This window comes from Oxyura jamaicensis, chromosome 1 (genome assembly GCF_011077185.1).
Source record: "Oxyura jamaicensis isolate SHBP4307 breed ruddy duck chromosome 1, BPBGC_Ojam_1.0, whole genome shotgun sequence".
NCBI lineage: Eukaryota > Metazoa > Chordata > Aves > Anseriformes > Anatidae > Oxyura > Oxyura jamaicensis.
In genome coordinates this window covers 83,964,338-83,991,297 of record NC_048893.1, presented here as the reverse complement: position 1 = coordinate 83,991,297, position 26,960 = coordinate 83,964,338, and the positions used below count along the sequence as shown (strand labels likewise).

Sequence of the window (26,960 nt, the reverse complement as noted above, 5' to 3'; positions counted from 1 at the left end):
TAAATCGGCTCCGCCGAGCCCTCCCGGCTTGCTGCCGGCCGCGGTGGTGGCAGCGGCGGCGGGGTCGGGCGATGCCCCCCGGCAGCAGCACCCCCCCGGCACCGCCGTGCCCCCCCGGCGCCCCCCGGGCCGGGGGGGGGGCCCCCCGGGGGGGGGGGGGGGGGGGGGGGGGGGGGGGGGGGGGGGGTCGGGCGGTGACCTTGGGGTCCTGTGTGTGTCCCCCCAAAAAAATCCCTGAGGGGGGGAGACCCCAATGGGGGAGAGCTCCGGGGGGGTCCCTGCCCCTTCCTGCTTTGCCACGCGCAAGGGGGCTCTTTGGGGAGGCTGAGTTTGGGGTGGATGCTCCTGGGTGAGTTGGAAAGTACTTTTTATTTTATTTTATTTTATTCCCCCCTCCTCGTCCTCCTGCCACTCACCCTGGAGCTGGCAGCTCCCCCGCCACCAGCTAGCAAGGTTGGGGAGAAGCAGCTGGTTCCTCAGCATCTCCCTCGGCAGGCCTGCCAGGGGTGATTTCCATGCACGCTTGTTGGGAGAAGGGGTGCTCGGGGCAGCGCCGAGCATCCCTGTAGCAGAGTGGCGATGACTGGCAATAAATACCCAGCTGGCAACTTGAAGCTCGCAGGGCTCCGCGAGTGAGCCGCGGAGCACGAGCGATGCAGCCTCTGCAGGTGCTTTTGGCGCCTTCCCTGCGCTCGGAGGAGGCCTCCTGGTGCAGAGCTGGTATGCTGAGTACAGCAGGGTACGCACACAGGTCTGGTCCCCTGATGCTGCTCGGGTTCAAATCTCCTCCGGTGCAAAAGGTGAGGGGCATGCCTCACATCCCCAGTGCTGCCAAAGAGCTCTGCCTCCCTGCTGGAGAACCCAAGGCTCAGAGCAGGGACCAGAGAATGAGACTGAGTGCACAGCAGCAGCAGGACAGGGTCCTGGCAGAAAGGAGGCCACCACTGTTCCAAAATGAGATACTGGAGGAGATGCTGGGGAGATGAGCCTCAGGTAACAGGGAGGTGGGCACCAGTGGGGCTGTGCATCACATCTGTCTGCATGCCACTGAGCCCCCTCCCTCCGTGCCTCAAAGCAGGACACCTCTTGCTCACCCCACGGTTTCCTGGAAGCTCTCTGCTGGCAGGGCACACGCTGTACGGGAGCACCGGCAGCTGAGCACATGCTGTGTCCTGGCACAAGGCTGTGATTTATTTATTCCCCCCCCCCCCCCCCCGCTTCCCTCCTGGGAGCTGCTTCGGTATCGCTTGCAGGGCACTTGAGCCGGTGCTGAGTTAGGGCTCTGCAGGGCAGCCCGTGCCAGAGGTGGCTGCGCTGAGCAGCTCGCCTGTGGTGTCAGGTATTTCAGGAATAGGACGGTGTCAAAGTAGAGCCTCTTGGCTTCTTTGACATTTTCAGTGTAGTAATAATAATGATAATTACAATAATTGATAAACCATTTAGGCAACCTTGCAATTCCAAAGCGATCACAGCGGCTGGCACAGGGGACGGCTGAGATGTGGCCACCTTCACAGGGAAGGGCCTTGGCCTGACTCGTGAGACATGGGCAGAAAGTAAGGCAGCTGGGCTGAGAGCAATCATGCCCGTGGAAAGGTTTTTTAGTGAGCAAAGCTCCTGCACCTTTGGGTTTTGTTACGGTGCCATTTAGGAAGACTGTTGCCTAGGGAGCTGTACGGAGCTATAGAGCAGCCAAATGTATGCAAGAGAAAGTGTACTTCCGGGGCGTACAGCCCCACGGCCCTTAAATTCATGTTTTCTGTGATTTGGGAGTGTCTTTGTGACCAGCACTCAGCGTTGTTCAATGGCATCTTCCCTGCAGAGCATCCAAGGCGGTGTCTCCTGTGTACCTAGTGCCCTGTCTCCTTGCCTGTCCATGCTGGTGGAGGTGCTCCATGGCAGGGCACGTCCCCCTGCTTCAGCAGCAGGCCAGGATCCGTCCCCAGTGCCCAAGAGCAAAGCAAGGAGCACGGGGCAGACTCACTCCAGCCTTACCCTTGGGCTTCTTTCCTCCCCTCGTCCTCAGGGTGGTCCCTGGTGAAGGTCACCTCCTCGCAGCCCCCCATTTCTCAGAGCTGGCCCCCGCTGCCCCTCACCTCCTTGTTCCATCAGGGCAACATCTGGGAGGAGCAGAGTGCTCCCGACGTAAGCCGCAAGCCTCGCTGAGATGGTGAGGGATGAGATATCTGATAGGCGCCAAAGATGCCCTTTACTGAGCATGCAAAATTGCCCTGGGAAAGCTCTGCAATTATTCTGCAGGATGTACACAGGAAAGATGATATCCGTCCCCTTCCTCCTTGTGTTTAATTGTTCCTAATAAAAGAAGAAGCCTAACGAGGTGGTAATAAGGCAGGCTGGAAAGCAGGTCCAACGCACCTGCAGAGCCCTGGAGAAGCCCGGGGATCTTCTTTGTGCTCCCGGCCTTTCTGCTTAACAATAAGCATTATGCTCATCCGCACAGCCTCCCATCCAGAGATCCCCAAGTACTCCGCATACGTGATGAGGAGCACTCCCTGCCCACATGCAGAGCTGTTTGTCAGTGTGACTACCCCCTCTTTGCAAGGGAGACGCTGCAGCTGATAGCTGAGACAGCCCTGGATCAGATCGGTGTCTCCCTGCCTCTCTGAGAAGCACCGGGGAGCAGCTCAGCCTAACGGGACTGCAGTTTAAAACAGTACACAGACTGAGAAATACAGCATGCAGAGGAGACCTGCAGCTAACATCGCCCTCCTCTCGGACCTGACCCATCCCTCCAGGCTGCAATGTGCCTCCAAACTGCGCCCCAAGCTGTGGTCGGTGCCTTTGTAAAGAGCTCCATCCTTTATCCTGTTTTAAGCCGGGCAGGCTCGTAATTAAGAGCTCGGAGAAGTCTCTCCTAGCTCCCTCTCAAGTGACATTAGTGCTCCCGAAGGTCTTCCCTTAAGAGCTTGAATTTATCTGTTTTGCCCGTGTTCCCAGGTGTTCAATCAGCTGCCTTGTTGGCTTCCTCTGCCGCACGGCGCGGGGGGCTGAGAGCCTTCTCCCTGAGATAAAACCACTGCACTCTGCACGTTCCTCACACTTATAAAATCTGAGCTAAGTTTCCCCAGGAGAGACTCTTTTTCCCAGGGCTATGACACAGAGCTGGGATCAGTAGCTCCAGCACAGGGTCCTTTAGCTTGTGCTTGCCATTTGTCCCTCCTCACGCAGGTGTTCCCAGAAAAGCCTCATGCTCACAGCGATGTGCCTTAAGATGGGGCTAGTTAGCTCAGGGAGAAAAATGAGGAGGGACACCGGGGTGAAAAACAAAGCAGTCAGCATCATAAAACAAGAATAAATGCTTCTCTATATCACTTTCCTTAGCAGAAGAGCTGGATTGCACTCAGGAAAATGTGAAAGGTAGCAATTTGATGGGAAAAGTATTTTCCTGTGCAGTGCGTAGTGACATGCGGAATTCACTGCTACAAGGTGCTGCTGATGCTGGGTGAAGGATTCGAGGGAGGAGGAGGCATTTCGATGGATTATGGATCGTTCGTCACTGGACAGGACAGTCCATTTGAAACAGATCTAAATCTTCAGGCCTCAACCTCTCATGGTTGTCTGGCGCAAGATTTCTTGTACCTTCTGAAACACACAACAGTGATCAATGGGAGACAAAGGACAAAAGGAGATGGATGTGCTTGAATGGAGACCACTGGGGCAATGCCTATTTTCATTTCTATGCAGAAGCAAAAGACGCGTGTTTTCCAGCCTGCTTGCTGACACCTAGCTCACACAGGTTTGTTTTTTGTCAGCTGGAGCTGATTCAGGTTAAGTTCTGATGAGATTTGAGCTGGTCCAGTGGTGCTCACGCTGCTGCTTCCCCTACCTCTGCTGTTGATTTTAACAGACTGCCAGCAGCCTGGGCAACTTTGTGTGCTGCTGCTTTATGAATAATGCTGCATTACAAAAGAAAATTGGATGCTACCCCTCAGCAATGAGAGCAAGGGTGTTTATTCCCATCTCAGCCTGCCTCTAGCCGAGCGAAGCACTGGGATTACTCGGAGCTGGACGGGGCGAGCAGTCAGACAGTTGCGGTTCTGGTTCTATGATTTTAGAGCAGCGGCGTTGTTTCCTTCTGCGAGTTCACAGTGGGTTTGTGTGTGGGAGGACAGGGCACATGGGAACTGCGTTTTGCTAGCAAAGCGGGATCGCTCCTAGGCAGCCCTTGTGTGGGAGAGCTTGGGGAAAAGCCGAGGACCAGGCAGGCAGCAGCTTGCAGCCCCTGCTTGCCCTGCAGTGATGCTCCCAGTGCAGTGCCACTGGGCAGCCCAGCTCCAGAAGGCTTCTGAGGGCAGAGGTAGAAAAGCAGTCTCAGCCAGGTCCTCTGTGCGGGACAGAACTCTCCCAGTACCTCTTGCTAGAAGCAGGACGGTCCGTCCTAGCCCACCAGGAGTAGAGGTTGCTGGCTGCTTTCCCCATAAAGTAGGATGGTTAATATTTGTCTCACTCTAAGCCTTTCTCATTCTGAAAGCGTGCTACAAACTGTTATAAGGGGATCTTTCTCCTCTGGCTGGCAGATTTAATGTATTGCTCTCTGGTGATGCCCGTATCTGTGGGTTCGGCAGCAGTGCTGGGCTCCCTGCAAGGACAACCTCAGGGCTTCTCGAAAGCCCTGGCTATGTCCACAGCAGCAGAGTGGGGCTCATTAGGACAAGCTGTTATGAAGGGCCACCTCTAAGGACAGTGCTGGATGAGTCCTGGTGGCCACAAAGGATCCAGAGGCCTCTCTGAAGTACAGGGATGCCTGCCTTGCTGGAGGCAGCCCAGCCTTGCACGTTCCTTGGATCCTTCCTCCCCTCCACTTTGCCCAGCTCATGAAGACCACCGGAGTCACCTTAGCTTTCTCCCTCCTGATACCCCATGGATTGCTGCCTTCCACCTCCGTGCACCCTTCCCCCAGCCCGAATCCATACAAAGGTGAAAAGGAAGGAGGCGCCGACGACTTGCCTGTATCTGCCAGCTTCCCTCTCCACCTCTGACGTGAATGAGGCCCTTCATGTGCTCCTCTTGAGCAAACACAGATGCTTTTGTTTTATGGGCTGGTGGGATGGGATGGAATTAATAAATCAGAGCGCCAATGCTGTGCTGCCACATTCCTGCAATTTTAAGGAAGGATCACAAAAAAAAAAAAAGGCAATCTCCACAAAAAGAGCTCAGATGCTCTGACTCTGCCTCTTGCTGTCAGGTATAAAATTCAGTGTCCTGAGTGCAAGCCCAGGAACACCTCAGTTCCTATACTTTGAACCAAAATTTTTATACCCGCTTCCTCCTCCCTGCCTCAGTTTCCCTCTCCTCATATGTAGCATGGTGCTGCCTGAGAGGATCAATGAATGACTAGAGATAAAAAGCACCAAGCACTCCTCCCAGAGAGGGCATTTATCAGCGTTCCTGTGAGCAAAATTGCATCCTGCTGCTTATAGCCCCGAGGGCAACCACAAAAACCTTGCCAGGCTTTGCCAATATTTTTTTTTTTTTAATCAAGTTTTTAACATCTCCGCACCCCTACTATCAGGCATGGAGGAGCTTGGAGAAGATCTTTGTTCTCCCCCATAATTAACTAACAGTACATCGGGCTTCAGGAGCACAACGCATACTGTGTGGTTGGTATAAGCTACAGTCAAAGGGGCTGCGACGCTTTATTCACTGCGAGGGCTTGGTTTTATAGTCTGTTTTGTTTTGTTTTGTTTGTAACGAGCTCTGGCACTCGAAAGTCATTTGTCCAGTGTGCTTATACATCGTTGTGCTTATCTTACCTGTGGGGGAACTGAGGCACTGCGGCAGGTAAAGTGATTTGCCCAGATCTGCATACATATGCATAGCTGAAGCTGCAAAAAGAAGTGAGAAATCTTGTTTCACAGTTGAGTGCTTTATCCTCTGGCCTCAGAGGAGGCCAGCAAAGACCTTTATCTTGTTTAGATGAGTGGATATTCGTTGCAAGAGGACACTGGGGCAAGGGTATCTTTCTGCACTAATACATGTCCTAATGAGTCCTGTTGCTAAGCGGCTTCAATGATAGATCATGCATCTTCTTCGCTAAGCATTGAAATAATTTTTTAATCATTAAAGCTAATACAGAATCCTCAGAAACATCCAAATCTCACAGCGGGGGCTCAAATTAGCAAGCAAACAGAAAGCAAATCCTGATTATCCCAGTGCACCTCTACAAAGCCCACAGGCAGCATCTGCTGAAGCCAGACGCGAGCCCAGCCAAGCTGGATCGCAGGGTTGTGCAGGGCAGCGTTGCAGGCAAGCTGGCAAGCCCTCCGGCTCCAAGGTACACAGCAAGTTTCCTTCATCCCTGCCTCAGGCACATGTGCCATCTCTTTGGAGCAATAGAAAGGAGGCCAGAGGGGTTAACCACTGGCTCCTGCTAGCCCCTGGCAGGTCTTTGGGAAGAAGTTAGCTGTGGCTTAGCAAGCGGCAGACCTCACCATGGACAGCTTTTCTCCCCTCACCCCGTTTTCGTTCCCTGAAACATCCTCCTACTCCCAACAACCTCCTGCAGCCTCCGTTTTGTCAGCAGCTGGATGTGGCTTTCCCAAAGCGTGTTATCAAGCAGGAGCTCTCTTGACAGCAAAAGTGACGTTTCTAACTTTTGTGTTAGAACAGGACTCCTGGAGCAGTGAGGAAAACACGACAAGTCTCTTGATACGCACCGGCAGCTCCATTACAAGGGGAGCACAGGACACTGTTCAGCACTTCATTAGCATCAGCTCATCACCGCTGACCTCTATACAAAAAAGACTTCTGTGGGTGAATATAGGCTACCCCCAAGGATTCTTTGGGGAAGGGTAATTAAAAACTGCTCCTAAAAGTACCACCTCCAAGAGCCTTGAGTGTTAGCACTCCCTTCCCTTGTCCTGTGCTTTGACAACAAGTTCCCCACAGGCCCCGTATCACGATCAGTCTCCCCGCTTGCACACCCAGTCATGACATTACCCTGCTAGATGGACCCTGTGTGCTTCATCCCACCAAACAACCTCTTCTGGAGGTGCTGCAGAGGACACCCGTGGTGTCAACACCTACTTGGAGGATCCCATTCAGCATTTGATAAGCCGCCACCAGCTAGTTTTGTTCAGCAGACCAGGCCACACCGGGATTGTTGCTCCCTCAAAGTCAGGCTGAGCCCTGTAGCTGGTAAACCCTGGTGCAGAATAGGCTCTAGATGTGATTTCTGCCCTTTTGTGCTCCCTTCTGCATGCTGCTGAGCAGACAGCTAAGATCTGATGCTAGGTATTTCTCTCCTGCATGGGTCCTGACCTGAGCATCAGACAACAAACACACCTGGCCTAGAAATTAGTTACAGCACCAGAACCAGGAGGCCAGTTTCCTGGGTTAGCTCGGTTTGGGTAACACCTAGCACCCCTCTGCTGGGACAGAATTAGGGAGCTGAAGGAGACTTCACTGCAGGAAGAGAGAAAAGGCCGTGCACCAGTCACTTCATGTATAAAATCTGGTGAAGGAAGACAACTATGGGAAGCAGCCAGCAGCGTGCCCTGGGAGCAGGAGTTTATAGTCCAGTAAGGACAAATTGTGCCCTTGTTTTAAGCCCCTCCTGAGTTTCTAGAGATCCAGTTCCTCGTTGTGCAGTGCTGCTGTTACCAGCGCCGCTCTCTGTGGAGCCTGCACCCTGGCCCAGCGCTCAGAGAGCTTTTTGGTAACCAGAGGGCATTGCCTCCCCCCAGCATGAGGAGAGGGACGAATTCACCCGCAGAATCGGGGGAGATTCAAATCCACCACAGAGACTTACAGCAGCAGCCCATTTCTTCTTTCAGCGAGAGACTGCTTTTTATCTGCCCTGATGTCTCAGGGCAGCAGCATCTGCCTTTGAAGTGAGCTCCCAGTGCTCAAAAAAAAGCCCAATTCACCTCTCCCCGCCAACCCAAAGTCTCTGCTCCTCAGCTATTCTGCCCCAGGCCAGCTGGCACCCCTTGCAGGTGGCAAGGGCATCTTACCAGCATCAGTGAGTGCAGGGATGTGAGAGCTGGGGAGAGGCACCTCCCTGTATTTTCTTGCTGTAATTTGTGCAGAGATCACACTGAAAGCTGAAGGGATAGGCAGAGCACACAACTTAGCAACTTGGAGGGTAGCGTCAAGCATCCAGGTCTTGAGCGTCCTGAAGGACACAAATTCACAGGTAGGAGTACAGTACAGCACAGACCGACCTCCCTCCAAGGGAAGAACCACAGATGCCATGTGCAAAGACCACTTCCAGACCAGGTTACTTTCATTTGCAATTAAGGAACACAACAGAGAAGGACAACAATGTGAGAGAGCAGTTTCTTTCTCATGCTGTGAGCTTGTCTCGGTTCCCTTACAGCCTTCCTTGCCTTCCCAGCAGACAAACCTCTTTCATTTCAGTTGTGCAAGACATGGAGAAACAGAAAACAAAAGCTGCACCTTTTCCTTCTGGAAGGATTGGATTGTTGTCAGGAAGGGGTACGTGGCTGTTGCTGTTCCTCAGCTCCATCTGTTCACCAAAATGTATCCGCTGCTTAAGTGCTTTTCCACACGTTTTCTACAAAGAAAAACTCCTCAACATCATGATGTGGGGCTACTTTCTGGCCGCTGCTGCAGGTGCCTAATTCAGGTATATTGACTGATGTGCTGGCATTCCCAGAAGGGAGACATATCAGTCACACATGGTCCCAGATGCCATGACATGTATTTTGGATGTTTCCTGCTTATGGACCAGTGGCAATAGCGCCTCTGTTAGGACCGGGAAGGACGCCCTGGCCATCATCCTCCTGCCACTTCTTCCCTTCACTCCCTTCCTCCCTTTTCATTTCACCCACAAAAGGCAGAGGACAAACACTGCAGCTTTCTGGCTCACTGTTTTTCATCCCGGTCTTTCTTTTAATCGAACCAAAGCCGTACAGATCTGCTGTGACATTTAAGGTACAAATCAAGCAGTGGACCATAACGTATATCTACTGCAAATGAAAATTCTCGAGGTGCCACTTTATTTCTCCATTCTCCATTTGTTTTTAAAGGCGTCTGCACAACACTTGGACGCCACACAGCAAGTGGCAGATCTAATGAGCGCTGAAGATTTGTTTGGAGGGAAAGATCAGAATTAGCATTTTGGACCATCTCAGCTAGTTACGGAGCTAGCATATTTCATGCCGCTCAGAGAGCCGCCGCAGCAAAAATGTCCATCAAGGAGACCAAGGCGTTGTTCTCCCCTTTCCGCTCCCAACCTCAGCAGTGCCCGCGTGCTCTGGTGGCAGCTCATCAAAAACACGCCGCCCAGGCTAGCTGTTGTTGTGATGCTTTCATTGATCATGCAATCTGGCCAGCATTCCCAAATAAAAACTCGGGGGGGGGGGGGGGGGGTTGGTGCCTCTACACTGCGTGCATCCTCTGCCCTCGCTTGTTTCCATGCATGAAGGGCTCTGGGTTCTGGCAGCACACACGTGTAAGCATTAAAATGTCAGTATTTCCACCAGTTTCAGGCAGGCAGCTGACATCTCTGGTTCTGCCTGTGTTGTATGTGGCATAAAGGCTGTTCTGCTTGCTGGCAGTGTGACTTCAGCCAGAGCAGCCTCTCCTTTGGTTTCCTTTGCCCTCCCTGGGAGCATCCGGGGAGTCCAGCAGGGAAGAGCATTTCAACACTGCCTTTGAAAGTAGGGGGAAAACAAGCTATCTAAATCAATCAAGAGCATGCATTAGTGAGAGCGTGTTCCTCTGGAGGTCCGCATTTGATGTCGTATTGACACACAGCTAAGATCAAAGCCCATCTCTGCATCCTGGCTGCTACCAGAGGCCTTTGGGCCCCATATCTTTACAAGGAGCTTGTGATCAAGGTGATTTTTTTTTCCCCCCAAACAAGCATCCGTGAAATGTAATTATCCCTCAAATAATACCTAATGCCTTTTTCTCTGAAAAAGTAATTCCTCTCCCACTTTGAAAACGCTCTGGAAGGAAAAACTATGGGTTTTTCCTTTCTGCTTTTGTAAGAAACCTGTAAAATGACAGCTCCCACTCCCGCTGTACAGGCATCAGCTGTTAACTCAGTAGGGAAAGCTCTGGATGAAATGCACAGACACTTTGGAACAATTCAGCATTGTTTTTGCTTCCTTAGAATTATTTTGCCTCCTTGGAACAAAAAAAAAAAAAAAAAAAAAAAAGATTTTTTCTTTTCCTTTCTTTTTTGACAATGTCGATTCGGGGCTGATTGTCACCGATACCTTAGTTATTCTGTAACAGTCATCAGGGCCTATAAAGGACCTCACTTCTGCCAGTGCTTGGCAGCAGGGGAGAGAAGTCGTAGTTTAAATAAGCCCCCGAGTTCCTTTCGAGAAAGGATAACTCCAGGCAGATAGGTCTCTCTGGAGAGAGCTGGCTTTCTCAGGAGACATCTGGTCCCTCCTGCTTCAGTTTGGGTCCAGGCTGCCAATCTTTCCCTGGGTATTTCTGGCACCCCTGGATTACAGTTCTGGTTGGGAACAGGCGGCACGGATGCAGGGAAATGAGAACTGGGTCGAGGGCTGCGTTACTGTGAGTCCCAGCCCAGCCTCGCTGATGCTCAGGGAAGGTAGCTACAGGTCGGACGGGTCGGTCGTGAAGGACGTTTGGGTCCATGCTGATTAAAAATAACCTCTTTTAGACCTCCTTTCTCAGGCTCCGCATAACTGGCCTTCACAGACAAGTTCAAGGTCTAGTCTATATCTGAACTGGGTTATCTCCGTTCCCGCTGATAGCCCAGATAGTGCCTGCATACCCTTGATCTACCTGGGGACAGCAGGCTGAGCTGTCTCAAAAGTGTTGGCTCCCGTGGGACCTCCCCAGCAGATCTAATTAGCTTCTTCAACTTTTTTTTTTTTCATTTTCTGCTTTTTTTTTTTTTTTTTAACTTTGGAACAAAACCCAGTATAAAGGGTGACCGTCCCCGGTTCTGCGCTGCTTAGGCACAACCCAGGATAAGGATGATGATGCTCTGTGCTCTCAGGAACCACGCCGTGTCAAGCTGCCCACAGACCTGGTGGGTCCAAGGTTGGAGGAGCATGCTTAACTTGGGTTCATGCAGGCATAGGAGGTCTGGGGAGACACACCACGAGCTCCCCAAGGATGAAAAGCCTGGCTTCTGGGCTTCCCCAAAGCCTGGCTTCTGGGCTGAAGGAACTGCAGTCCCATATGGCGAAGGGATTGGAGCTGCCAAGGACGGGATGAAGGCTTTGTGCTACATCCGAGGAAGAAGCGGAGGCTTGGGGAGCGCGGCTGCCTCACTCAGAGTGACTCACTTCCCGGGGAAGTTGTCCCCGCGGGAGCCCACGTGCCGAGCAACAGCCTGTAGATGGGCTCAAGCCTTGAAACCCCACAGCTGCTGGTAGCCCCGCTCTTCCTGCCTTGGGGAAGGACCGGGCCATCCTTCCCCATATTGTTTCATTATTTGTGGTTCTCTGGGTTTTGTCTCTCCCTTGATTTTGTCTCTTTGCTTTTCAGTCCCCCAGTTCCCATTCTGTTCCCACAAGAAGTACTGCTGGGTGCAAGCCCTCGGGTGCTGTCCTTCACATCTAGTCTGCCCTTTCTGTCCGGCATCAGCACCGTGCCTGCGGCCCTGTCTGAGGTCCCGCTGCTGAGCGATGTCCTCTCGTGGCTGTGTTTGCACAGTAATTACCCGTGCTTATCCCAGAGCAATAACCCATTCCACCCACCTCCGTGCTTCCTCGGATCCGTCCTCCCACTTTATTGTGCACATCTGTAACAGGCAGGAGGCTGCCCGGTGAGAGGAAGCGCTGCAGCATCCTGGCTTGTCTCGGTTTGAAACAGCATTGAAGTTTCGGCTGAAGGCTCCGAGGGGCCTGAGGGAGTGGGGGAGAGGGGACAGCGGCTTCCTGTGGATTTCAGCAAAGCAGAGACAGAGCCGCTGCTGATCACCACAAATACCGGTGCTGCCATGAATTATGCATTCCTTGTTTAAAGAGAGGTCGCTCTCATCAATAATTGAAAGCTCCCTGCTCTGCCTTCAGCATCGCATCTCCCACACCAGGAGTTAGGGAACTCATGAAATCTGCATGGACTTCCTCAAGGTGGCTAGGGGCTGATGGAGAGAGGCAGCAAAAGGCAGGCAAAACAAACCCCAAACCCTACTGACTGTTTTGGTGCATGAAATTAGGAGTCATCTGTGCCCTGCTGGCAGCACTGCTCTGGCTCAGCCCCTCTCCTTTCCCCACATCCCCCTACTCCTCTTTCCTCTCCTCCAGGGCATGCAGGGGAGGTTGCAAACACTGCTCAGACCAAGACCAGGGGCATTTCTTGGCTCCATCAGCTGCAATTTGTTTGCTTTGGGTGCTTGCCTAGAAAAGTCCCTGGAAAGGATGGCGTGATGTCCCTGGGGGACAGTTTGAACTGTGAAACTTGTCCCTCTGGGATAATAATGATATTTACAGCCTGCATCCTGGACTGCAGATGCTCAGTCCCAGGGCTGGGGTTGGTCCAGCATTCAGGGTCTGTGTGCCTGGGTCAAACAGACTGGCTGCCCTGAACCAGAGGCTGCAATGCCTTTCTTGCAGAGCAAACTCTTTGAAAGGTGTCGTTCTGATGCTGAACTGGGCAGGTGGAGAGCAGAACTGAAATCTCAAAACAGAAGTACCAAACTCCGTGTGGTCCTAGCATACGGAGGGGTTGGTCACACGTGATGATCCAAGCCTCAGCCAGATCGTGCTTCTCTTCAGCATCAGTCTGGGGCATCCAAGCTGGAGCTGGGCTCTTCTGTGTGCTTTTCTCATTCCCTTCACCCAAATCCCTTCAGATTAATCCCGCCAGCACACGGGCTTAAACAGAGACTGGATGCTGCTGTGTCAATTAAGAAGTCTGACAAAGCAGCATGAGCCGAGAGTAGCACAAGAAACATTTTGTCCCTATCGTGCTCAGCTTTGTACTCTGTGTGTGCGCGTGTGTTTATTTTTTAATAGAGAACAAAAGATTGATGGGTGAAATTAAGAAGAGGGATGTGTAATTGGAAAACAGCTCAAGAAGGCTACAGGCAGCATATTGAAGGCATCCATCAAACATCCAGCTAATGTTGTTAAGGGTGCGTAACACAAACGAGGGCTGCAGGAGACACTAGTTAAAAAAGAAGAGGGAGGAGAAAGGGGAATAGGCAGGACAGGAGAAATAGCAAGGGAGGAGAAGAGCCTGCAAGAGAGGGTACAATCAATAATATTTGTATTGCAAGTGCATCCAAAGGCTCCTGTTGGGATCAGTGCAGGACTGTACAAGCACATTAAGAGACAGTCCCTGCCCTCTACAGCTTAAACCCAGGAATTACGGGATGATTGCTGGAGATCGGTTTAGATGATCACAAAAAATTTCTTGTGATCTTGGACCTCTTTTAACAGAATCTGCTCTGAATGGGTTTAAATGCAGAAGGAAAGGAGCTGCTTGTGCCAAGAACACGCGCGGTAATGCCTGCCAGCCAGGCATGCAATTAATCTGAGCCACTTAGGGGACTTTGTTTTTAATTATAAAATGTAGGTAAAAATATGTGCAGTAAACCTCTGCAAGCCCCACTGGGGCCATCAGCAAGCTACCCAGAGGCATTGACACGTGACTGGGTTTTGATGCTGTGTTTTCAAGAGGATGGGCTGATGCCTTAATGGACCACTTTGTGTGAAGTATTTCATGCGGAGTGGACATTAAGAAAATGCTAAGGGTATTTTTGTGGGGAAGGAGGGAGGATGAAGGCTAAAACCATCAGTAGGGCAGGGCATTCCTGTAGTCCTGGAAACAGGGAAGAAGAAAATACTCTTAAAGACTGAGAAAAGAAAGGTGAAAAAAATATAAAGGAACAGAGAAGAGCACAAGCATGATGGATGAGGGGGGCAGCAGTAGGGGAGAGAAGGTAAGGTTTTAAAGAGAAAACATCATATCCCAAGGCAGATTTTCTGAAAACAGAATTAAAGTCAGACCCCTCTGTGAGGTTCGCAAGTGACACGGTGCTTTACGCGAAGCTTAACTTCTCCAGCATTGCACGCTGCAGAAAAGCAATAGCGAGAAGGTACACACAGAAATAAATGAGCAAAGAGCACACACAGGGGAGTTGCGCGCACAGGCAGCATCTCCGCTTGTTTGCAGCGTTCAGGAAGCATGAACAGGGCTGCCTGTGAGGAGGAGGAGAAAGAACTAGAAAGGGAATTCGTTCAAGCTCTGATCCCCGCTCCTCCGTGCTCTCTTGGTAACACAGCTGCCATCGCCGCCTCCTCGCCTTCCCTCCAGAAGCGACCCGAGTTTGCAGCAGTGACATGCCCACCGTGGAGAAGCTGTGCCTGTATAATTAAGGCCTTTTGTTAACGGGAAGAAACACTGGCTGCCTGACTCTAGCACAGAGCTGTTGGTAATTGCAGGCATCTCAGGGGAAGCAAGGAGCTGCCATGACCTCAAGCCAGAGCCTGGGTGGATGGACCTAGGTGTCTGCTACCGTTAAGAGGTAGCACAGGAGCTCTGCTTTAGGGCCTGGATTTCTCTGATGTCTCTGTCTGTCCTCGTGGCCCCAGGTGACAGGAAGCTTTGCTCTGTGCCGCTGCCCTGGTAAGAGAGGGGAATTCCTGGGGGGAGAGCAGCCCCGCTGTTGGTAACACCATCCTGTAGCTTAACAAGCACCCGCGCCTTCGGCACTGATGCTTCAGGGACCTCTTGTACCTGTCCTGGGCCCAGCCATCACTAAGCAGCAAAGTTATGCGGAGACAGCTGCACAAGGCTTCACCAAAGCACTCCTGTGCACCCCCAGCCACAGCCAGTTCGTTGGCCCATTTCTTGGTCAGTTTTCCATAGCTTGAAAGTCGAGGAAGAGCCACCATGGTGTGCCCTGCGTGCAGGGTAAGGAGCATTTGGGATTGTCACCCTGAATGGTTAGTTTGAGGAGACAGGTTCTGTACTGTGATTGCTCCAGCTCGGTACTGTTGGTGTCTAATAAGGAATAAGCTCATGTTGAGGCAGTTTCCTTACTGGGGCACGTGACTATGGCTACCTGTATCTACTTGCCTGCCAGAAGACCAGCTGAGGCATACAAGGCTTCTGTCAGATTTAGCTGAAGTAGGTTTGAGAGTTGGTGGTGGTAGAGCACCGATGAGCCCTGTGACTGCATGATCCTTGCTTTAGCAGGAGACCAAGGCAAAACGTCAGGGGGGAAAACAAAGACAGTGCCCAAGAAGATCCCAGAGGGTGAATTTGGAATAGCATTCCCTGATGTCTTCTGGGACTACCATGTGGCTGCTGTCACTCCCAAGCAGAGCCCTTCTGGACCAGTAGCAAGGTTTCTTCACAGATGATTCTCTAAGGCTTAAGCAGGGCAATCCTTCCCCTTTGGACAGAAGAGGAGCTGCTGGGCCCAGATCCTGGGCAAAGAGAGTTTCCTTTGCATTCAGTGTGCCTGTGTCCCTTTGAAGAGCTTGGGTTTAGATGGCCATCCCCCAGTACACCTTGGAAAGACACTGCAGAGCAGGAATTTAGAGACCTGCAGCTTGAACCTCCTTTCCTTCCTTTAGGTGTGTGATGCTTTAGCCTTTTTCCCTCAAATTGCATTCAGTCTAGGAGAGCAAGAGGGCCCGGAGGGGCTGTGTCATACAGTAGCTCACCAGTTCCCAGGGGGTGTGACTGCAGTTTTCCAACAGAAAAGTCCCTGCAGGAGGTTAATGGATGTTTTATGCTGCCTTTAGCCTCCCAGTGAGCATCTCTGTGGTAGGGAGGAAATCCACCAGGAGAAGTATTTGGCATCAAACAGGAATCCCAGAGGAAGCAGATTACAGATGTTACCAGGAGGGAGAAGGGAATAAAATCGAGCAATGGCACGTCTCTGGAACATCAGCCATCCTGCTGTAGAGAGAGCAGAAAGTCCTTAGGTGGCAACAAGTAACTTTGCTTTGTGTTTTTCAGAGTTTCTGCAGTGTATCCGTCTTTCTGAACCACTGCTTTTGTTGGTGGTGTGTGGTAACAGCATTGGGAGATTTCGTACTGATAGAGGGACCAAAGCAGAAGCTAGACGTTGGAGGAAAATGTTCCTGACTGTGCCAGAGCCATACGAAAGGCACCATATGCACTAGGCAACCCCATTTAATGCTGGACTTCCCAAAGTCATCCCTGGGATCTCATGCCCATATGACCATACACAGGCTATTAATGGTCTTTCAAAGAGGTGAGCCAGGACAGGCATCTCATCGCACCCTGACTTTACACAGGGCTGAGTTATGTCCCTGAACAAGGAGTCTGCAGTAGACTTCCAAGTCCTTCAGTCTGTGTTTTCCAAACTGACCATTATTGTTGGATGCTTTGTTGAAGGCATGTCTTCCTCGAGCAGCCAAGGGTCTCATTTCCTGGCAGACTGACTGCTCTTAGTCATGTTGACTTAGTGGGTGCCCAACAATTGTGGATGACGAAGCATGGGACTAATGTAGCTTGGACCATCTGTAAATAAGCCATCCCTTTTTGGTTATTCCTGATACTTTTGTCCTTAATTTCTTTTTATTTTCCTTTAGTTCCTCTCACCTTTTAGAAGGAGTTTCAAAAATAAATGTTAACTGTTGTGATTTCTCAGATGTCTTAGTCATGTACATTAGAGAAATACCAAGAAAGAAATTATTCTGTCATTTAAACTAAATTCTGCTGTGGCCAAAAACAGCAAACCAGGGGTAGGAAGGGATGTGGAATAATTAAACTTGCAGCAACCATCACCAGCACTCTGGGATGACCGAGGCAGGGACTTTATTGGAAAACTTAGTGGGTGATAATGTGCATCACTGATCGCAACAATGAATCTGCATAAGGAGGATGAATTAAAACTGCAGGGCTGCAAGAGATGCTCGGCATCTTGACATTTTCTGGTTTTCCTGCTTAAGCAGGAACCCAAATCTTGCACGTAGTTTTTTAAAAAAAATCTTCAAAACAAGCTCAGGTCAGGAATGAATACTGCTCCTCTGAAAAGGGAGCAGGTAACAGTCCTCTCTGGGCTTGTATTCTGCAAGTTCTCTGACAAGATTCTGCCAACCTGAAGTCAAGGTCAGTGGGTTCATTGTGGGGCAGCGGGAAGTTCTTTACAGCAACAAAAATAGATAAAAGCTTCTGCTCAATAGCATAGGAATTGGCCAGGGCAGCTGGATAATGGTTCAGGCCTGCAACGTTAATGGGTCTCCTTGTAAACTTACACTTAGACAAATGCTTTGCTGGATCAGGGCCTGACATTTATCATGCCTCCTGCCAAGCAAACCAAACTTAAGTCTATTAGTTTGGCCTGTAGACTTAAGCGTCCCAGTGTTTTTTGACAGATAATTCAGAGTTCTTACTCTTTCCTCTGTTCTGAAAGGTAGAGAGATGCCTGGGCATTGGGAGCTCTCTGCAGCATGCTGAGGAGACGTAACCTTCTTACCACGCTCCTGATCGCCTTGCCATGGGCTCTTCTCCTAACCTTGTGGCACCAATACCCAACCACCCGCTACCTCAGCCTGCTGAGAAGTAAGTGCAAGAGCTCTGCTGTCACCGTGCTTGTGGTTGTGATGAGTGTGATGACTTCTCTTAAGTGTGTTAAGCATGCACCTTCGGCTGGCTTCAGGGAGGGGAGGCTGATGTGTTGAGCGTTGACTCCAGAAAAATAGGTCCTCAGCATCCCCTGGAGAGGAGGCAGCTCAGCAGTGGTTAGTTCTCTCATTTCTTTCTTCTTCCTTTCTTCCTTTTGTCCCAGAAGAGACAGATGAGAACGCGACCTCTAAAGCTCTCCTCAATGGTACCTCTGTGCTGAGAGAAGAAGGCCTCCCATCATGCATTCGGCAGCAGCAGAGCATAAGGGCAACGCCTAAAGTCATCCAGAATTATGTGTACTCCAGGCCCCCTCCATGGTCAGACACCCTGCCCACCATCTTCGTCATCACCCCTACCTACACGCGGCCGGTGCAGAAAGCTGAGCTGACCCGACTGGCCAACACCTTCCTGCACGTCCAGAACCTGCACTGGGTGGTGGTGGAGGACTCCCCCCGGAGGACCAACCTGGTGTCCAACCTGCTGGAGAAGGCAGGCCTCAACTTCACCCACCTCAATGTGGAGACGCCCAAGAGTCTGAAGCTGGGGCTGTCCTGGATCCCATCCCACACCCCGCGGGGGACACTGCAGAGGAACCTGGGGCTGCACTGGCTGAGGGACAGCTTCAGCAACACCGCACCGCCAGAAGGGGTAGTGTATTTTGCCGACGATGATAACACTTACAGCCTGGAGCTGTTTGAAGAGGTAAGAGCTGGAAAATTACGTGGGACAGAAAAAAAAAATGAAGTTAGCCAGGTCTCCCGTGTGGACTGTAAGCATTAAATGGGAGAAGAGGGCTGTGGCATGCTGCCTGGAGCCCTCCTCTCCCTGCACTCAGTGGCAGCTGGGTATAGGGCAGACACAAGCCTACAGCTATGCAGACCCAGTAGCCATTCTCTAAAGGGCTGAAAAAGCAAAAAGCACATCTGCTGCGGTGTGGGCTGCAGATGTGAATAGCCGTTCACACAACATTACGCCAACTACTGCCTCCTTTTGCTGGGTTTGTTTTCATAGGGATCAGAGAATACGTACCCCAGAATATATACCTCTTCTCTGAGAGATCTGATGATTTAAATAAGCGCCGATGATTAACTTCTGGCAAAGCATGAATCAGTTCTCTTGGAGGGGTGTGATGTGTAGGGGATATTAGAAAAGCTGACTGACTTTCTAATCCACTTTTTCTCCTTTCCTGCCCTTCCGTACTCTGGGTTCCAGCCACCACAGCAGATCTGTGCCCCTGGGATCACAGAAGCTTGCCCAGACTTTGGCAGTAAACCTGGCTGTTGCAAACTCACAAAAAAATGATTATTCAGTAAACTCCCTTGTCACCAATTTAAGCCAAACTGTTACACACCAGTCAGAATACCATGTTACGCATCAGAACACATTTCCAGTTTTCAGAATTTTTTAGCTCTCTGTTAAGCTCATCCTTTCTTATTTCTTTCCAGGTTCTTTGTGGCAATTTCAGTAAAACCACACTCTTTTAGGAAGCAACCACAGATGGAAGAATGGGGGTGGGGGAAAGCTGCAGTAAGGGAGGACAGAGATCCAGCAGTCAGGGAGGGAGATGAATGAGGGTAAAGCTGGAGTGAGTGGAGTTGACAATATATGGAGGCAGAGTCCTAGCAGAAGTTGTATTTGTCATTTACAAAAAAAAAATGATAAAAGTTCAGGTGAGATGAGAAAGGTTTTCCCTCTTCTGAGGGACTGAACGTGGGCATTGAGAAGCAGTGAGTTCGGTGTATACTGAAGGAAGTGCTAGAGCAGAGAGAGCCTCGTGGCTTTGCAGGCTGTAGCTCTTCAAACAGCAGCACAGGCAAACAAGAGTCTGTGCTGCCTGGAGCTATGCAGTTGTGTAGGAAGTCAATGGGGAAGGACAGGTGCCAAAGAAAACAGAGGATGGTGTGCTAATGGGCCGGGACAGGCATCGCAGGGTTGCGTTCTCACAGCACTGTTTCCTTCTGGCACACAGATGCGCTACACAAGGAGGGTGTCGGTCTGGCCGGTGGCTTTTGTCGGGGGGCTACGGTACGAATCCCCAAAAGTGAGCCCAGCAGGGAAGGTGGTGGGGTGGAAAACCGTCTTTGACCCTAACCGGCCCTTTGCTATTGACATGGCTGGATTTGCCATCAGCATCAAGCTGATCTTGGAGAAGCCTCAAGCCAGTTTCAAGCTGGAGGGAGTTAAAGGAGGCTACCAGGAAACCAGTCTGCTGAAGGATTTAGTGACTATGGATGGGCTGGAGCCCAAAGCAGCCAACTGCACGAAGGTGAGCATCACAAGAGGCCTGGAAGGTACATCCCCTTTGCTAGATCCTGGCTGCTTTCATGGCCTCCTGCCATGCCCCATCCATCTTCTACCGTGCCTGCTCTGTGCCAGCACACCTCAGCTCCGAACGGTGCCAAGGCAGGCGGGCAGAGCCTGCCAAATGCTTTACAGATGAGAAGCTCAGCGAGCGCTGAGGAACAGTTAGTGCTGTGCACTCTAACTGTGTTAATAAAGAGCCTCAGCCATACAATCCGTGCCCAGATTACTTGTCTAAAACTCAGAACTGGCAGAGGGTCGAGTGGAGTGTTAGTCCAAAATGATCTCTCCTCCTCATCACTGTTTCATGTTCCTGTAAATCCTCCCCAGGCCTTGTCTCAAGTCCTTTAAACCACATGCTTCCAAGAACTAAGAGCCCCGGTTTGCTCAGGATCCTCCCCCCGATGGATGCACTGCTCTCGGCCTTTGCAAGGCATCCAGAACCCCTGAACTCTTTGTGATTCCCTCTAGGTGTTGGTCTGGCACACGAGAACGGAGAGGCCGACTCTGGTTAATGAAGGCAAACGTGGATTTACAGACCCCAGAGTAGAGGTGTAGGCAGAGAGCCAGCTCCCCAGTGTGAGTACCCTTCTCTTTATCGTTTTTTAATCTGTATGTCTTTCCTTATTTTGTTATTATTTCCTCGACGACTGCATATATGATAGTCCCAGTAACTCCCTTATCATGTCATCCTTTGCACAGTAAGTCTTTACTCACTGTCTGCATGCTGTACTCATTCACACCTCCTTGCAGTCCCCACAGAAGCTTTGCCTGCATAGGAGCAAAGAGAAAAACGGCAGAAGAATCTCATGGTTTCACTCAGTAATGACAAGCCAATTTCCTTCCTCCCTGATTTCTGCCAGGTCCATACTCCCTTCAGTGGGGGATTTGTCCTACAGCACGTGGAACGAGATCATTGTTCTGCAGATGATTTTTTTCCCTGATTGCCCCACCACCTCCACCTTCTGCTTTTATCTTGTGCGAACAATCGTGGTGTGGGTGCTGTAGGGAAAGGTTGATGGGACACTCAGACCGTCTGGAAGCAGGAACCAGCAAAGGGCAACCTACACAGGCTCTCACAAAGCCTGAGGGACTTGGTACCAACATTACCAGAGCTAGGAACACGCCTGCTACTGAGGAGAAATGCTGAAGGCACTAGAAGCTCCTGTGTGGTCCACAGAGCAAAGTTAAGCAGCAGGAAGAGGGATTATGGCAACCACCATAGGTGAGGGCAAGAATGTATAAAAGTTCAGTGATATCTTCTTAGAAATAGAGAACGATGAACAGGCTTCAGAGCAGCCATGTCCTCCTCCATCAGCTGCTATGCCCTTTGATCTCAATGTCTGCCCTTGGCAGATTCCTAGCCCAAAAGTCACAAAAACAAAATAATAATAATAATAAAGGTATCCACCTTAGGAGTACCCAGGTCTTCCTGGAATGACTCATACTTGTGGCAGGATGCAGGATGCTGAATGATTTACTCCTGCTTTAGAAGATATTCTATGGCTGCTTTCAGTCCTGACCCCAATATTCAGCTCAGCTCTAGCAGGGGAAACAAAACTGACAGCTGTTATACAGGCAGTCATGAGCGTTTCAGCTTCTGCACTGATCTGGTATGAGCATTGCTTGTAGCTGTGTACAGCGTTTCCACATCATCCCGTCATCTCTGAGTGACAGCCATACAAAGCACAAAGCAATCCCAGCACCTGCACATCCAGCAGCAGATGCAGACGTGGGAGTTAGCTGCCTAAATGTAGACACCTGGTGCCACCGTGGGGATCCTACCTGGCCCTCCTGCAGGGCACAAACCCCATCATATCTGCCAGCTTTGCATTAATATTTCAGATACCCTGGCAAATGTAAAATGATGCTAGACCTATGTGTAGGCAGCAGCACCTCTCTTAACCTGCACTTGTGTGCAATCTTCTAGTGGCAATGGGTTCATTTTACATACCCAGCCATGCTGGGTCTGCAGTAGACTAAAGCTACAATTGCCTAAACTCGGCTCATAAATACTCAGACTCCAGCTAACTGGTATGGGGTATCACTTCTCTGCCTTCAAGCCAGAGTCTCTGCTGGGCCAGCTCTGTAGGCTTTGGAGGAGCTTTTCCATTTGCATTAGCAGGGAATTTGACCCCAATCTTTTCTGCACCATCATCTGCCCTTTGGGGCAGCTGCTTTGACCCAAGTGTGCAGGTAGCGTCCACCCCAGAAAACACCTGCAAAGGCTTTGGGTGTGAGTGTGCTGCCTTGAGATGCTTAGTGGATTCAGCTGAGAGCGCTCAAACAAAATCATCAGATTCCACACCCACATCCCCTGTAAAGTTTTAAATTGACGTGTCTGCTGACAGCTATGTTGAGTTTTGGAGGTTCTTACTATTGAGGCTGTTGAGCTTCAGAACCTTGACAGACATGATCTAGATGAGGCAATGCTGGGGGGGGGGGGGGGGCGGGAAAGGAGGTAAAATTAATCCCCTAGGAATGTTCTGTTCTTAGGCACAATAGGGAGAGTATTTCTGTCTTCCCCTCCTGGGAACTTGTCCTTGTTAAGGATTAGATGAGGCCAGTCAAGTTCCAGACCTCCCAGAGACCTCTTTCCCTTTTAATGCCTGTGGTCACGAGCCAGGCAGACATTATTTGATGTGGGTTTTGGTGCTGTGCTAATCTCCAGTTAGCCCACTTACATGGCTTCTTGGCATGTGTGCCTGCTCTCTGGACTGCCACAGAGGCAGCATGATGGGACCTGCTGATCACATAAACTGCAAAGATCAGGCTTCAGTGGGTATTGCATGAACAGCAGTTATTTTATCCCAGCTGGAGTCCACTTTCTTCCTTGCCTACGTTCCCACCGCTCCTAGCTGTGTCTAGATGAACCATGGCAGCGTTTGTGAGTCTAGAGAAGAGAACTCCATTAGGGTAGATCTATCAAGGGGGGACAATAAGGCGTGTGGCACGGTTTGTCTTTTTGTAAGGCAACAAAATGAAAAAGAAGAGTTCAACATTTATTTTTTAAAAGTGCTTTTCTGCACTAAAAATTCTGCTTTTTTTCTGCCCTGAGAACCATTAGGGAGGATCTAAAATGTGTCGGGACTGAGGATCATGGGTGAGATCCAAAAACTCTCACAGCATGCATCCCTGCAGACTGCGTATTGAAACCAAAGTCCCTAGAAACGCAGACTCTGGCTTCTGAGAGCAGGAGGTGGGAATTAATTTCTCTCAGTATTTTTTCTTTGTTAAGGCCCTGAAAGCTATCACTCAAGACCAGTGTTATAAAACCTACTTATTCTTATTGCTAGCATGTATTTACATGCATCAGAACAAGAAGAACTCAGTTTAGCATAGGACTCCTGCTGCCTCGTGATATTTGGAAATAGGGAATTAGGGAAAGAAGTTCACCTGCATTTCAGAGCTTCCAGACAGGGATCCTCAGATCTCATCCTCTTTCTATTTCTTTTAAAAAAAATACTGGGGGGAAAAATCCTTCAAAAACTTTTGCTAATTCATAAATAAAACATCCCTGCTAGGACTCCGCAGTGCAGATAGAACAAACAGCACCCCCGCCATATCTGCAGCCTGAAGCTATAAGTAGCGTGGTTGAGAAAAAATGGTTGGTGATGCCTGCCTAGTGCTTACCTGTGCCAGGGGACAGCTCTCTTGGAAATGCCTCTCCTGCCCTGATCCACTGGATGTGGTGCTGAGACACCTGTCTTTTTCTAACCTCACCTTGTGTTTGTTTTGACAGAGGCGGCGGGCAGTGATCGCTCCTGAAGTTTGTCAGCAACCACAGCAGCTGCACACGCTGCCTGCTCTGCCCAGTGCTCAGCTCCACAACCGGAGGATGATAAATGCCCCAAAACGCAGCCACGTCAATCAGCTCCCACTGCCCAAAAGGTGGTAACGAGCAGGGACAGAGCTGATGTGGTGCCCTGTGATCCTACAGCTCTTCACTTTTGACTTCGTGCTCTGGCTCCCGTTCCCTGTCTGGGAGAGGAGTGCCTCCCTTTCCTCGTGGGCTTTGTGTTTTTAACCATTCATTAAACAGGAAATTTATTAGACGCGATCTCCATTCTCTGCTGTGCCAGCAAAGAGGCTGAAATCCAGGATGGGTGCAAGTGTCTCTGAAGATTTCTCGTGGTGTATTGTGAAACCTGAGCTTTGATACGGCTGTTGTGAGCTGCAGTGTTTCAAGGACAGGAGTTGTCACAAAAGCACAAATGTGAATCTGTCGCCCTGAGGTACGCTCAGAGAAGAGTTTAAAGGCAAAGCTAGCCTGAGAGAGGCCCTCCCTCTGAAGGATACACTCAGTTATGTACACAGATCAGCCATCGGTACTGGGGAGGGAGCTGTGCTGAGCACCTCGTTTTGGGTTGGGGAATTCAGAAAGGATCTGGTGCCTACGCCTCAGCTGATAACTTGAACTGCCCTAACATACGGTTGTTTCAGAAAATGCTGTCCCAGTTCCCAGGCCTGGTGCCCTCTGGATAAAGTTCCTCTGGCAGGTACTGTACCTCCAAGGCCATCCACGTGGAGCATCCCCCTGCAAAAACCAGAAAGCAGGGGCAAAGATGGGTGGACCTGAAAGTTTTGTTCCTAGCCTGCGACCCTGCTGCAGCATCCTCAGTCACTTTGGTAGCCTCAAATCACATGTGCGGAGCTGCTTCCTAAACCTTCAGAGAGGAGGACACCTTTCTGGGGTGGAGGCGGGTGAGAGAAGTGCTTAGAGAAGAGGAACCCTGAGCCTGCACTCATCTCCTGCGTGAATGTTGGGGAATGTGAGGAGAAATCGTCAGGAAACGTATCTTGAGCACATAGATGACAAGTGAAGTAGCAAATGTGACAAGTTTTCCAACTGAACTCTGAACAGCACGTTTGGCCCTGTGAACAGAGAGATTTCCCTTAATAAAACAGGAAGACAGCCTGCGTGGAGGCAACCTACAAAAGAGCAGGTGGCAAATGAGGACCGAAGGAAGGATGCACTGGATTAAAAGCACAAGTGTTTGTACTATGTGTGGGGGGGGAGAAATTTGTCTCTGACTTTTCTAGGAAGATTCCTTGAATTGACCCAGAAACCCCTCTGAGCACATCCTGAAAACCATCTCCACTCAGGCCATAAACAAGGCTTCAGGCATTCAAACCACATCAAGGATCACGTAGCTGGGGGGGGCGGGGGGGGGGGGGAATTATGAGCAATCAAACCACCCCCTGCCCAAGAAATTCTGGGTTGGCAGGAGACATTTATTTGTTGATTTATTTATACTGCAGTTCTCTGCCTATTCCTTGTTCGGCTTTGTTTTTTAACTTAGATCATCTGACATGTTCATAAAGAAAGAACATTTCCCCTCTCGCCCCAGACTCTCACAGAAGAACAGTAGAGTTTGGCATTCACTTCTGAATGTCATATGTTTCTTGCTCTCCGGGGTTTCTTTACAATGGTGTCTTAAACTGGCAAAATAATCAGAAACACAGCAAGGAGGAGAGTACAGCAAAGGGAACTGTGGTTCCTTTATGCAAGAGACGTGGGTGGCACTAAGCTTCTGGCTCCCAAGCAATCATAGCGAGGTAAAAAACATGTGCAAAGGAGTGCCTCGCTCAGCGGATAGTCCCCATGGGATCTTGGGAAGCATCCGTGAAGGGGCTCTTTGAAGGGTATCTGAGAGAGTTGGTCTGTGTTCCCTCACTGGGGAGCTAGCACCCAGGCATCTTGCTGTGGGACTGGGGTTAAAGTACAGGAAGGGGTGAAGGGAGCGAGACGCAGCGTGGTGGGGAGGAAGGCATGAGAAAGCAAAGAATAGGCAGCAAATAGAGGAGGAAAGGGGCTGCATTTAGTGTGACAAGGCCACCCTGCTAGCATCTCAGCACCGAAGGGATACTGAAGGGGCTATGAACACTGTGTCATCTCGAGACCCTAGAAAGGTCCTTACAGAGCAAGGGTCTGGCGTATTGGAAGTGGGCAGCATGAAGGAAGCCTGGCTTCTGCAAAGCTCTTTTCATTCTCCATTTGTCAGAGCTTTATGTCCCAGCCTCTGAGGTAACCAGGCCTTGCTCAGAGCTTTATGTCCCGGCCTCTGCATGAGGTAACCAGGCCTTGCACTCCAGCAGGCTTTGCTGACCCGTTCCTGCCATCAGGCAGGCGGGCCCAGTGATTCCACACACCATTAAAACAAGATTACATCCCCGTCTTTGTGGTTTTAGTGCATGAGCAGAGAGCAAGGTAATAAAGGTGATTTATGATCTTCCATTTTCCCCTCCAAGATGGGCAGGGTTTCTGCCCGTATGAAAAGGAGGGGATGTGGTGATTAATTCCCTGGCCTCTAATCTCATGCAGGGCCTACACAGGATTTTGGCACCGACAGTGGATGTTTGTAGCGAGGGTCTGCTCCCACTGCAAAGCACACATGCTTTTAGAAATGACTTCTCACTACATCCCCATAAGAAAGCAAAATGATTACTCCTATTTTTCCCCCTGGGACCCTGGATTGCAGTGATTTGGTGCGCTCAGTGCCTGACTGACACTGTCCCTTTCATGCCATTTCCACTCTTGCCCCAGCCTGACCCCGTGGAGAAGGGATTCTGTGAACCAAGAAGTTCTGCCAGACACTAAATTGTTCAGGGCCAAGACCTTGTGTGGATGTACACAACCGTTACCCCTGGCTAGCAGATGTTTCAGCCAGTTCAGCACAAATATTCCTTTCCCTGTAGAGCTGACTAAGGATGGCACAGGCTGTAGCCAGCCTCGGTGCATCAGCTAAGGGCAGGTCAGCAGGAGACACCACCAGCTCAGATGTTTGTTTGTTAGCAGAGCTTGGTGGGAGAGCCCAGGCGTGGAGCAGCAGTGAGAGTTACAGGCTTCAGGGAAAAGTGAATGAGGGGTGCAATAAAGCTGCAGATCAAGCCCAAAGTGTTTCGAGGAGGCATCCCAGCGCCTGGTTTTTACTAGCATATTAGTATCTGATACTCATGTTCTCTGAAATTCATCCAGTTCGCCAACCGACGAATATTACTAACATTTCCTGTTGCAGAAAATACTGTTGACAGAGGAAAGAGAATGTCAAGGAAGTAATTTTTAATGGTTATTTATTTATATTGAATGGTACTAGCGCGTTATTAAATATGATGTGAATAGTACAATA

General features: G+C 50.4%; 1 protein-coding gene across 2 annotated transcripts; it reads left to right on the top strand.

The window, feature by feature from the left end:
• LOC118160253 (galactosylgalactosylxylosylprotein 3-beta-glucuronosyltransferase 1-like) lies at positions 1 to 26,960 on the top strand. 2 transcript variants are annotated; one of them, XM_035314805.1, is made up of 6 exons: positions 1 to 146; positions 17,316 to 17,466; positions 17,693 to 18,231; positions 19,499 to 19,795; positions 20,302 to 20,409; positions 23,573 to 26,960. In XM_035314805.1, the coding sequence occupies exons 2-5, from the start codon at positions 17,355 to 17,357 to the stop codon at positions 20,386 to 20,388; spliced, it is 1,035 nt and encodes a 344-aa protein (XP_035170696.1). In that variant the 5' UTR covers positions 1 to 146; positions 17,316 to 17,354; the 3' UTR covers positions 20,389 to 20,409; positions 23,573 to 26,960. The 2 variants fall into 2 exon arrangements, with proteins under 2 accessions (XP_035170696.1, XP_035170697.1); XM_035314806.1 differs by having other exon boundaries at positions 10 to 146; positions 17,320 to 17,466.